General features: G+C 34.8%; 2 protein-coding genes across 2 annotated transcripts in view; one reads left to right on the top strand and one right to left on the bottom strand.

Moving 5' to 3' along the window:
* The window catches only part of LOC127859356 (uncharacterized), a 181,739-nt gene that overhangs the window by 113,101 nt on the left and 55,100 nt on the right, over window positions 1-13,538 (top strand). The gene's annotated exons all lie outside the window — the stretch shown is intronic.
* The window catches only part of LOC127859355 (BTB/POZ domain-containing protein 16-like), a 77,917-nt gene that overhangs the window by 47,271 nt on the left and 17,108 nt on the right, over window positions 1-13,538 (bottom strand). The window contains exons 3-5 of the mRNA XM_052396709.1: window positions 12,131-12,287; window positions 10,948-11,128; window positions 514-626 (exon numbers count right to left, since the gene is read on the bottom strand). Coding sequence (XP_052252669.1) covers window positions 514-626; window positions 10,948-11,128; window positions 12,131-12,287 — 451 coding nt within the window. The remainder of the gene's footprint in view (window positions 1-513; window positions 627-10,947; window positions 11,129-12,130; window positions 12,288-13,538) is intronic.

Genomic DNA, 13,538 nt, shown 5'->3' with positions numbered 1-13,538 from the left:
CCCAGTGGGGCTGTGACCAGGGCAAAAATTACCAGAATTTGTATAGCCTCGGTTTGAACTTAATGGTTTTGAAGAAGAAATCCAGTGACTTAAAAGTATGTGTTCACCTCTATGATTCTCCACAACAGAAATAACTGTGCCCTATACAAACACATCTGTTAACAAGGACACCGATAACTAACTCTCAATCTGAACTTAATATACTGACCAATCAGAATGTGTGAAAAAAAAATACGAAAAAGAAAAAAAAAAGATTGGATGAATGTTACCGATGACTGAAACATTGAGCTCCAGATGTTTTTGGTCATAAGACAACTTGACCTCAGAGAAAACAGAATTGGGGTACAAAAGAAATACACACATATGACTGATATAATAACTGAAGGTTGCTCATTAAATCCATGTACATGTATCTGATACAGACGTATTACGCAGAAACAATAATTGTGTACTCAACCCTTGAGTTAGAGAGGGGAAGGAGAGGAGGAGCACATTTTAAGACAACCATCTTACCTGGGCCGAGATTATTCTTGCTCTTCTTTGAGTGATACAGGAAGATGTCCTTGGGGGTCACAGGTCGGGCCTTCCGGGGCATGACCTTCTTGATTGGGCTCAGGGGCATGTGGCTGTAGAGGAACAGAAAATGCAAGGTGAGGTAGTCAACAATTTAATAATGTCAAAAAGGTACCAGAGACAAGCAGAATTGACAAAATGTTCAATAATCCATTCATTACATAATGTACGTCTTAAAACATTAAAAGAACTCAAGCGCTATTATTTTCTTCAAAAATGAGCAGATGACAAACAATTAAAATGTGAAATTATGTAGTTTAGTTGAATCTTTGTTGGAAAATATTTCATCATATTTAAATCAAGATTGCATTTATATAAAAAAAAAAAATTCTTATAATAATTTTCTGACAAAATGAAAATGTTAATCACTATAAAGATACATCACAAAGTCAAATTACTTCTTTTCTTCATCTTAAGATTAGAGTGAGAACGTGTATTCAGAAAAATGATTCAAAGCAACTAGACTTCTTTCCTTTGAAACAGGTGGTTAAATCAATGTATAAATGTGTTAAGCATATGACACTTCATGCTTTATTCAGTCATATTGATAAACAAATGAATGTACAGTACAGCCAAAGCGGAACAAACGTATTTCGCGATCCGCGGCGGCAAGGCGAAACGAGTCGATGCCGCGTCAGTCGTTGAAGCCGCGTCAGTATGCGGCTCAAGTCGCATTTCGCCGCGAAACTTCGCATCTGTCCGCCGAGGCATGCCGCGGTCCGCGACATGATGCCGAGTCGATGCGCATCATGAAATAATTTTTTTTTTAATTATTAGTTACATGTAGTTAACAAATTTTGAAAGAACAATTATAATAATAATTAAAATCATAATAAATTTATTGTGAGCGGATTGCATTAGCATATACATGTAAGCATAGTAAATGTGTCTGGCCAATTATTAAGTTTGTTTCCCGCCCGTAGCGTATGTATTTCACACATAAATAAGGTCACGTAATTATGTTTTCGCACATACAAGTGGTCAAGGCTCCAGCATATTGTGGATTTATAAATTAATTGCATGTTGATTCCGCTATTATATTTTAGCTGAGAAAATTAGCAGTTTGAAGCCACATCAATAATCAAGACGGTGACGACGTATTTGTAGTTTTGTTAATTATCAGCTTATTATAACTATTGTTTGAATATGCGTATATAAACACGTTTTATTTTGTTCATATTATACAGTTAATATCGCTACTTATTACCCGATAATCCCGTATATTCCAGTGTTAAAGCAAATGCTGGTAAATATTTACGATACACAAACATTCTCGATATTTCCTTAAGTATCAAATACATTTTGGCATTTGTTACTATTTATAGAGATGATGAAATAACGTCTAATCGGGGCGTTTTTTTTTCTTCACTGAACACACGATTTACGCCTGACGTGATGTTCATGTATTTATACAACACAAAATACACCCAAACTTTCCAAACGACGTTCTACATGTCTGCATAATTTTCGCGCGCTTTTTATGAAACAAAGGATATTTTAGCACTGTTTATTTGACGCTAGAATTTGCCAAAGGACGCGTTAGCATTGAAATTCGAAAGTGTGTTTCGGATTACAAATTTAATAATGATAATCGAACGAAACATAAACAGTTGCGCGTAATTAATTCTACGCTACACATACATGTATGTACATGTAGGTGGATATCTTTTCACTCGATCCGCCGCGTACATATGCGGCGGATTTACTCCGCAAAAGTACGCGAGGTTTATACAGACTCGGCGTCGTTGCGCGGATCGATGCCGAGTGCCACGGCGATACGCCGCGTGAACACACGATTCGGCCACCGTGGACTAATAATCTGGCCGTGGCGTAGCCGCGGATTATGTTTGTGCCGCTTTGGCTGTACTGTACTCATTAATCTCATTCTTTTAGTACTTTAATGCTCCAGCTTTTTTTCATGCCCCTCTTCGAAGAAGAGATGGTATATTGTTTCGCTGTATGTCAGTTTGTTGGTCTGTCAGTCTGTCAGTCTGTCAGTCCGTCTTTCCGTAGACCAGTTGGTTTCCGATCAATTACTCCTCAACAAATTGACAAATTGACTTTATTCTTCACATTTGCATTGGCCTTGGACAGTAGACAACCCCTATTGAAATTGAGGTCACAAGGTCAAAGGTCAAGGTTACTGTGATATTAAGTGTTGAATTGGTTTCCGTTTGATATGTCATCAAAGGATTGAGTGATGGATGTCAAGGCCCTGTTTGGGGGGACATCTGTCTCCAACTGCGCAGCTCTTGTTAGTTGTTGGCTCACCAAGAACCAATGTTACCAGAAAATTTGAAGATAGCTTCAAAGGACTATCATTTAAACTGAACAAAGTAGAACCTTTTGAAGTAAACAAAAGTATTCAAAACCGTATAATTTAAAGTGAAGCCAAATGACACCATCATATACTGCCTTAAAACGTAAAATAATTAATATGCTACTTTAACTAACAATTTTTTATTTATTCTTAGCCATTGATGTGAACCGTTAACAAATGAAGAGGTCCAAATTAATGCCCTAGGTTTTTTGCACCTACGATAAACTTATCCCTATGTCACTGCCTTATTACGGAACAATAATTATTAGTTGTGGAGCATGATCTTCATTGACATCATGGGTAAACACGTCCATGAATTTAACAATTCCCAACAAAATAGTTACATATTATACGACACATTTGTTTACTCAAAGTTATTTTAATTTAAAGGTAAATATGCATGTGGAAGTAGATACAGAATAAGCACAAAACTCTTCAAAGGTTTAACTGCCTATCATGTATATCACATGACTTTACAATCTTCGTAAGGTCATCTTCCTCTGTTTATCATCTTGGAAATCCACAAATACTTTTTCAAAGTTATGCTCCAAGTTTTGTCAACATGTCTGAAGACTTATGAAATCTAATAAAACCTTGAACAGAATGCAGAACAAAACTAGAAATGGCGCTGCAGAGGCCGACGCCTATCCCCACGCTGCATGTTTGACCCAGGGGGCGCTACAGGGTTGGTAATGGGGCCATGCATAGTTGAGATTGACCGTATTGTCATAATGTTCAGTATCAATTGGAAGTAAATATGTTTAGAAATGAAGAAGTTAATGTAAAATAACATAAAACAAGTGATGTGTTTGTCAGAAACACAATGCCCCCTACTGCGCTGCTTTGATTTATTAAAAAAAACACATTTGGCAGGTTCATTAATTACCTCCCTTTAAAGCTTATTACTTCCCTTGAATTTGTTTTTTTTGATCTTTGATCTTGACTGATGACCTTGACATTGACCATTCAAAATGTGCAACTCCATGTGATACACATACATGCCAAATATCAAGTTGCTATCTTCAATATTGCAAAAGTTATGACCAATGTTAAAGTACATAACCCAAGGGTCAGATCAAAATTCCAAATAGTGCAGGGTCCCACATAATTATGCTCATAGCTACCATGTTTGTAAGTTTCAAGGTTCTAGTGCTTATAGTGTAGGAAGAGATAGTGGCCAGGACGGACGGACGGACGGCGGAGATAACCGCAATTTGAAAAGCGTGGGGATAATTGATAGTATAAGGTGTTGACAAGTAGGCTATAAATTCCAAGGTCATTGACCCTTTGCACGAAATTTTGATGATTCAAAAGACACTTTTGGAAAGTCTAATTATATTTTTAAGGTCATCAAAACAGTTTATGCCTTCTCATGTTAAAGTAACTACATAGTTATTGTTTAATTTTGTGTGTGTTTTTAGAACATTAAAGTGATTAGGGTTATTCCATAATGGAATGAAGAAATGTACAGTTTAGATATGTTTAACTTAAATGTGTGTAATGTATCATGCTTCAATTTAAATTTCACACATTGTCTACAGATACATTATCAAAAACTTGTATAAGTTTTGTTTTATATAAACTGCTTTCAATAATTAAATAGAGGAAGGATATTTGTTGGATTTGGTTGATTATCGATTTTAATTCACGAGTGATAAATTAAAATCGAGATTCCACCGAATCCAACAAATTTTCTTTTTTATTTTATGCTTTTTTTTCACTGTTTATATACATTGCTATAGAGTTTAACTTAAAAATTTTGCTGAGATAATGACGTCATTTCACAGTAAACAGTGAAAATTATCGATAAATTTCACTGTTAATTTTTACTGTGAAATTATCAGTTTTAATTCACTGATATTTCTCTATAAACCACCAGAAAGCATAAAAAATAAAAATCTATATTTTATATTAACAATTGAGCTGTATCAAATGTAATGCAACAGTGGACAACTGCAGTGCCTTCAGCGCTTTGTTGTTAGTGACAACATACTTAAAACCTTAACTCCATACAGATCTGAATTCACAATAAAACTAATATTGATATATTAGTGGAGATTAATGAACAAATCCATATGTTTCATTAATTTGACCAAATAACCAGAGATTGAAAGTCTGTCATATGAAAAAACAGTTATTCTGTCTCATCATTAATAATAAATCCTAATAAATACATAATGGGCAAATACGAGACAGAGATCAATTGTATGTCATAATAGAACACAGGAATTCCATCTAATCAGTAATAATAAATCAAGTCCAGACTTTGTACTTGTTGTCAGGTATTTATTTTGTAATTTGTGACTATGAAATACCACTCAAGGTATTGCCTTTGTAATGATAAATGAGCATCATAAATGTCCTTTTTAAATCTTTTTCAATTCATCAAAATTGTTGGGTAATGAAACATTTGATCTGAAACAGCCCCACTTTTAACAGACATGAATGCAGTCGATAGCAAGACTGAGCACAAACCATATACAACATAACTGTATATTAAAGTCGGATAGTTTACAGGATTTTTAGCATATTACTTATTTTTTAACAGTATAATGTTTCTTCCATAAGATATATTCATTTTATGCGCTTGTCTAAAAGGACCTTTAAGAAGTAAGAAATATTCATCTTATGTGCAAACTCAAAAGTAGAAAGCAGATCTTGGTCTTTTTTTATTACCTGTTTTATCTTTTTTTTTAACTAAAATATCTCAGAAAATATACCAACCTAATTTATCTTTGTTTTTTAGTTTTGTCTGATCTATTTTTAAAGTAAATGATTTAATGAGACACTTAAAATGACATTTCTTAAAAAGAAAAAGTTTTTTTACAGGATTGGTTTAGAACACTTAAGGCCACGACTTCTTGGTTTACAAAACCGCCGACCCTAACTTTTGGAAAATGGAGAAAAAAAACAACGGAAAATCGACTTTTTTAAAAATATTTTATTCCTTACCTCACTGAAAAAGGAGCGAAACGAGAACAAAAAAATTATCCAGTTTAGGTACGGACAAATTGATGGGGATAAAGGTGCGCAGTGCGTTCTTCTTCCATTAAAAAGACAAACTACGCATCATTTCTATAATTCGATGCGCACCATTACGCAATGCGATGCCCTTTGCCTTATTCTTATATAAGATAAACTTCTTTTACACAAATTATTTGTTTGCTCTAACTTGATTTATGAGATTGTTCATGAAAAAAAATCGAGGTAGATCGATCGCTGCGTTGTCGCGGTAATGTTTGTTAAAGTTGTTGTTGTCATGAAAACTCATTGATTTACAATGCAAAACGTCTTATTTAATCTGACGCGAATTAATTTAATCATATTTTTCAACTTTTCTTTTGCTTTATTTTGATAATTTAATCCAAAGTTTAATGTAAGCAAGTGGTTTTTTTTTTACTGGAATTGTAAACAAAGAGTCAGTAAAGGTCTTCTGAAAATTTGCAGTCTGTGTGAATTGACAGTTTGACGTCATCAAATGGAAGCTGCTTCCTGTCTGAAGCAATAAAGCGACATATTTCTTGCTGATAAAATTGGCTTTCTTTGTCTAGCAATCAACATGCCGATCCAATTGTATGTTTGTTCCTCAATTGCAATCGCCCAATTTAGTAATAGCACATGTATAGCTCCGCCTTCAAATCTTTTGCAGAGAATGGAGGTGGAGTTTAACGGTTAATTGAGCAAGTGTTTTACGCAAGTTGAGTTCTGATTTGCCGAAATTACTCGGCCCTAAGCATTGAATCGACGAATACATCTAGGTTATATTACACTAATTCCATTTCCCATAGGGTCCCATTATAAAACTGCCAACTTTCAAAGCATTTTTCTTGTATCTCCTATATATCAAATTTTGCAAGACCGGTATCATTTTAAAGATAAATCTGTCCTCTTTCAATAAATGCAGTCAAAAATATATGGTCTCGCAACTTCTAAGAAAGTATAATTCGCCCAAAGGCAAGCACCCTCGGAAAATAGTTTCGAAAGTGACATTTCGACAAAAGCCCCGTACTTCAATAAACGCACCCCAAACAGTCATCTTTCAACGTAATCCCCAATGAAATGCGCCAAAATGTTGCAGACACACATAGGATGCAGGAAATAATCACAAAAAGCATGGGTGCGAGCGCTAAATCTCTTTTAAGACCGAAGAGAAAAGGAACTCTTTAAAAATAGGCACTACTTTCGAATGGACCATGGAGGGATACAAAATGATTTAGTGTAATGTAACCTCTATCAATGATTGTCAGAGATATTCCGATTAGTTCCGATTTACAAACATTCTGTACAGTTCCTAACTATGGCGGACGCCCGTGTTTACATAATTCCTAAACACATATATCGTAAATAATTGCAGTGGTTTATTGGATTATTTATACTAATACATTTTTATCTACTATAATATCGGGTTCGTTTAATATAATTAACATGTTAAACAATATAGTTGCATCACAGACTCAGAAATAAATTTGATAGGGTCGAAAATTTACTGATGCTGATTTTCCTTTTGTCTGTTAAATTTTTACCTGAAATAAATATTGAGAAGTGCCCATCCAAATTTGTAAGTGCCCATTGTTGTTTTTTTTTCATCTATGGGGCAGTAATCCCATAAGAGAAAAAAACGCATATACCGTAAACCAGTCGGACATTGCAAATGGCCGCATTAAGTGCACACTTTGAAATATGGCTTTTTTCAATTAAATTTCTGGGGTCATAGGGTTTCTTTCTTTTTTTTCTATTCAATGAAAAAAAATAAAAAATATTTCGTCTGCCCGATGGACCATTTTCAAAAAAAAATGTGTAAACCAATAAATAAAAAAGTCGTGGCCTAAACTTAATACTTCTCATGTAAATGTATTGACTAAACAACAGTGATAAAAAATAAGCAAAAGTACCATGGAAAATCATAATAGTGTGATATGCTTGTATTTGCAAGTTTTGGTACAAAAAATCCATGATTAACTTCCCATACCCAGAACTTCAAGGAGGGGGGTCAAAACATTAAATGTATTTGTTCTTGAACAAGAGAAGTGTTTGTCAGAAACACAATGCCCCCTATTGCGCCGCTTTGAAGCCTTATATTTGACCTTTGACCTTGAAGGATGACATTGACCTTGACCTTGACCTTTCACCACTCAAAATGTGCAGCTCCATGAGATACACATGCATACCAAATATCAAGTTGCTATCTTCAATATTGCAAAAGTTTTGGGACACACAATGAATGAATGAATGACTGACTGACAAACAGACAGGCCAAAAAGAATATACCACTGCTCATTCGATCAGGGGGCATAAAAAGGATTTTACACTTAATCTATTAATCAGAAGAAGTTTGAAGTTGCAAATTATCCACTTCACACAACTAATGTCCATCTTGAGAGCCTAGTAAGGACTCGAGTGGTCCCAATGGGTACTTGAAGTAGGGATAGAACGCTCCATTCCTCAAACCCTATGCATCTGCCAGAATTGTTACTTTTATCTACGGCTATACAGGGGTTTTTCTGCCTACTTTGGGAAAAGGAGTCTGACCAAATTGGGAATTTTTTATCGACAAAATTGCCCATTTTGGGAATTTTTGTTTTGTGAAACGGCTCATTTTGGGGAAAAAAAATTGAATTAATCATGCTTAAATAAGTCTGTGGTTTAACAATTTTCTTTATATAAACACATGCAAAACAAACACTGCCCAAACACAAGTTACAGCAACATTTTTGTCAGCAACAATATCAAGTTGCTATCTTCAATATTAAAAAAGTTATGGCCAATGTTAGAGTTTTCGGACGGACAGACCCCATATATTTGACATTTGACCTTGAAGGATAACCTTGACCTTCACCTTTCACCACTCAAAATGTTCAGCTCCATGAGATACTAATGCATGCCAAATATCAAGTTGCTATCTTCAATATTGAAAAAGTAATGGCCAATGTTAAAGTTTTCGGACGGACAGACACCATAAATTTGACATTTGACCTGGAAGGATGACCTTGAGCTTGACCTTTCACCACTCAAAATGTGCAGTTTCATGAGATACACATGCATGCCAAATATAAAGTTGCTATCTTCAAAAGTGAAAAAGTTATGGCCAATGTTAAAGTTTTTTTCGGACAGAGGGATGGTTTGGGTGGAGTCTATTGTGGTATGTCAGGTAAGAGTTGTTTTGTCAAAGTATCAATCGAATCTAATCATAAATAAAGAAGTTATGGCAATTTTAGCAAAATTTAATAATTTAACCTTGAGAGTCAAGGTCATTCAAAGGTCAAGGTAAAATTCAACTTGCCAGGTACAGTACCCTCATGATAGTGAAGTACCTTACCTCTGTGACTGTTTGATGTTTTTCCATTGTTGTATTGGACCAAGAAAACTAACAGACAATAACTTACAAGCACACACAAGGCACTGTTGCTTGTCATCTTGGTCCAAGTTTCTCGTAAAATATGCAGATCAACACTTTAATCCGTTTCCATTCTTAACAATTTATTTCATTAGCGAGAATAGTCTCCCTTCTGTTTACATTTATTATAACTCAGTAGTCTGATGTCAATATCCGTGCATTGAACTTGCAATATCATTTAGCACATATGTATATGTTATTTGTGTATTAAGTATTTTATCCTTTCGTTACACTTAGGTAATTTAAGTATTCAGCGTAATATCTATGTTGTGAAACTATGTGACAAAGTCAGCGTTCGATTCTCCGCGATTTTGTATCTATGGCCGTTTTTTGGCCGATTTAAGACCAGTCTGAGGCCGTTTCTTGGCCAGTGGCCGATTTATGGCCGCAAAACTTAACCAAATTTTAAAGTATAAAGGGCCCATAATTCCGTCAAAATGCCAGTCAGAGTTACATAACTTTGCCTGCACAGTCCCCTTACGATAGTTAGTAAGTGTTGCAAGTATGAAAGCAATAGCTTTGATACTTTAGGAATAAAGTGGACCTAAACACAAAACTTAACCAAATTTTCAATTTTCTAAGTATAAAAAGGGCACATAATTCTGTCAAAATGCCAGTCAGAGTTACATAACTTTGCCTGCACAGTCCCCTTATGATAGTTAGTAAGTTTTGCAAGTATGAAAGCAATAGCTTTGATACTTAGGGAATAAAATGGACCTAAACACAAAACTTAACCAAAATTTTCAATTTTCTAAGTACAAAAAGGGCACATAATTCTGTCAAAATGCAAGCCAGAGTTATCTAACTTTGCCTGCCCAGTACCCTCATGATAGTAAGTAAGTGTACCAAGTTTGAATGCAATAGCATTGATACTTTATGAGAAAAGTGGACCTAAACGCAAAACTTAACCGGACGCCGACGCCAAGGTGATGACAATAGCTCATAATTTTTTTTTTAAATAGATGAGCTAAAAATGCTTTAAGAAATTCAACAGACACCAATTTAGCAGACGACAAATATCCCAGCATGCAAAGGGTTAAAGCCTCTGTACAATCAGTGCATACCTACATCCTCCCATTTACATCATAGTTCATATAGATGTGAACTCATATTTACTCGTGTGCACTCGACACATTTCTAGTCTCCAATCAAATATCAGCAAAACCACTACTCAGCTGAGGCCACCGATAGTTTGAAGTCTTCTTGGAATTTAGATAATTTTGTTCAAATCGAACCACATCTTTATCACAAATACCCCACACCTATTTGTCTGCAATTTAAAAGGGCAAATTAGTGAAAGTGTGGGATCACTGGGAATGAAAAAAATGTATTTTGCCAGTATACAATTCAGGGTGATAAAATAATTTAAGTTTTTGTATTAATTACTTGAGAAATGTAAAAGAAGTTTGCACCTAAGACTTTAAATTGTGTGCAGATCAACAAATTGACTGACAAACAGACAAAAACTGTGACTCCAATACATCCCCTCTCAAACAGGGTTCTTGTTTATAACAACTGATCTTGTAAACAAAATATCCTCTTTTTATACAAAAAGTGTTGTCCTTGATTAGCCTGTGAGAACTGCACAGGCTTGTCTGGGACGAGACTTAAAGCAGATGCATTAAGTCCAGTTTTCGCAGAACATGTTCACATGTCTCACCTGAGGCCCCCAATAGGGGCTGAAGCAGGTACTTGAAACTTCAGGTCCCGTGATAGCTTGCTCTCATCGCGGGTGATCCCTCTCTCAAGGCGGGCAGGCTCCGTGAATGGGCGGTCCAGGGACTGACGGAACTTGTACGGCTTGGTCACGTCCAGGTTAAGGTTCATCTGAGCACTCTCCGCTGTAACAATGCAATAAATGAATGAGCCAAGCGAGTTATGCAAAAATGGGTATTATGTCATAAAATGATGTTGAACAAGTAGATCCATACCTGTTTTTTCCTTAAAGTTCGTAGCAACAGAAAATAAAATCTAGTATCAGGATAATTATGTAGACAAAAAAAGGAAATCCAAACCCATAGTAATAATACCACTTTTCAATGGAGACAACCTTGAAATTTATTTGATTATGCTTATCACATGGGGGTTTCATAAATTAGGTACGACTCCATATAATTCATTTATATCAGTTCACATAATATAATTTGTCACAAATTTCTGAGAATTCAGAATATTTCTTTGATATATACTGCTTAAAGCAAATTCTATTTTACAGACTTCCAATTTGATAAAGATACTAATTTCATCCCTTATAAAATTCTAAGAAACATAGAAAACATACAAGACAGTTTTTTTTATTTATAATATAGTTATAATAATTTACAAGTTTAGGTTTCGATACATTTTTTTAAATAAAGCTACTTCTCCACATCAATTAAAAATACTATAATTCAAAATCGGGTTGGAAATAAAACTTTGAGATCAATTAAAATGCTTAAAACCATACATATGATTAACGAGTTCATAAATTATGACGTCAAGGAAATTACAGTGAAAGTAAAATCATGAATTTCAGTGAAGACTGTGTGATTTCTTTTGTAAAATAGACATCTCTAAAGTTATAACAAAGTCTCTAAAAGTGCCCTTTGCTTTTAGCTTCTAATGATGGCTTAATTTGCTGACCAAGCAAAAGATCTTGATGTAATAAAATTGAATTGTATTCAATTTGTAAACTGCCCATTTATTCATGTAGATATTTTATTTTTTAATTTAGAAATATTTGTTTAGTATTTACATACATAAACACAGTCCACACAGGCTTATCAGGGACATCACTTTCTGCACGGGCATTAAACCCCCGACCTCCCAGAGCAAGACTCAAATAGTTCAAAGGTCAAACTCACCTGTGATGATCTTAACGAGTGTGTCATTATACGGCATGGTGACAGCCTTGATGGCCTGGGAGCTGCCAAGCAAGTCGCTGCCGAGGGACTCTGGCAGACGCCAGCGGTTGGTGTGGCCCACCTGTCTGCGTACTCGGCATCTTGGCGTGACTGGGTACTGCAATTGTGAGATGGGAAGTGGAGCAGGGCCTTAAATTCTGAACTTTTGTGGACAAAATACCTCACCCACATTTAGGAAATTAGTGATCTGCTAAAGGGTGAATACATATTTTATAAAATAGCACATGGTAAAATTATAACAGTTTATATCAAAAGGTATTTATTTGCCACATACTCATTTGACATACATATTTTATAAAATAGCACATGGTAAAATTATAACAGTTTATATCAAAAGGTATTTATTTGCCACATACTCATTTGACATACATATTTTATAAAATAGCACATAGTAAAATTATAACAATTTATATCAAAAGGTAATTTATGTGCCACATACTCATTTGACTTCAAAAAGAACAAGAGATGTGTTTGTCAGAAACACAATGCCCCCTACTGCGCCTTGAAATAAAATTTCTATTTATCATTTGGCAGGTATAGAAATATTCTCCCTTTAAAGATTATTACTTCCCTTGAATTTTGTCCAATCAAACCAGGGGGTGGGGGGGTAGGGAGGGTCTCACAGTCAATTATGACCATGTCAGACATCACTGACAACCAAAACCTGTGGTTTAAAAGAGATCATAGCCAGAGTTTTTTTTTGATGATGTATCTATGGAAATAAGTCCACAGATATGTAATGAACATGAAAGAAATTATAATTATATCATTAAAAAAAAAACTTTGACAAATCAATCATTTTGGTTAGAAATTATCAAAATAATAAATCTGTACAGTAACTGTGAAAAGAACTTCAATTTGTGGTTAGGAAATATATAATATGAGATTTATAATTATATAAATTACTTCCCTTGAAAATAATTGTCCGTAACAAATGTCTATTTTTAGTAGCAAATAATTAAAAGCCACTACCGTGACTGTAGATTCACCGCTCAAAATGTGCAGCTCCATGAGATACACATGCATGCCAAATATATAAAGTGGCTATGTTCAATATTGAATAATTTTCTCCCTTTTTAAAGCTTATTACTTCCCTTAAATCTGTATTTTTTACCGTAGACTGTAAAGGATGACCTTGACCTTTTACCACAATGTGTTTGTCAGAAACACAATGCCTCCTACTGCGCCGCTTTGATTTATTTAACAAAAATATATACGTTGGCAGGTCAGATAACTATGTCCATTTAAAGCTTATTACTTCCCTTGACTTTGTTTTTTCGACCCTAGACCTTGAAGGATGATGTTCACCTTGAAATTTTACCACTCAAAATGTGCAGCTCCATGAGAT

Source organism: Dreissena polymorpha, chromosome 15, assembly GCF_020536995.1.
Source record: "Dreissena polymorpha isolate Duluth1 chromosome 15, UMN_Dpol_1.0, whole genome shotgun sequence".
NCBI lineage: Eukaryota > Metazoa > Mollusca > Bivalvia > Myida > Dreissenidae > Dreissena > Dreissena polymorpha.
The sequence above is the reverse complement of the archived record's forward strand: the minus strand, read 5'-3'. Positions and strand labels throughout refer to the sequence as shown.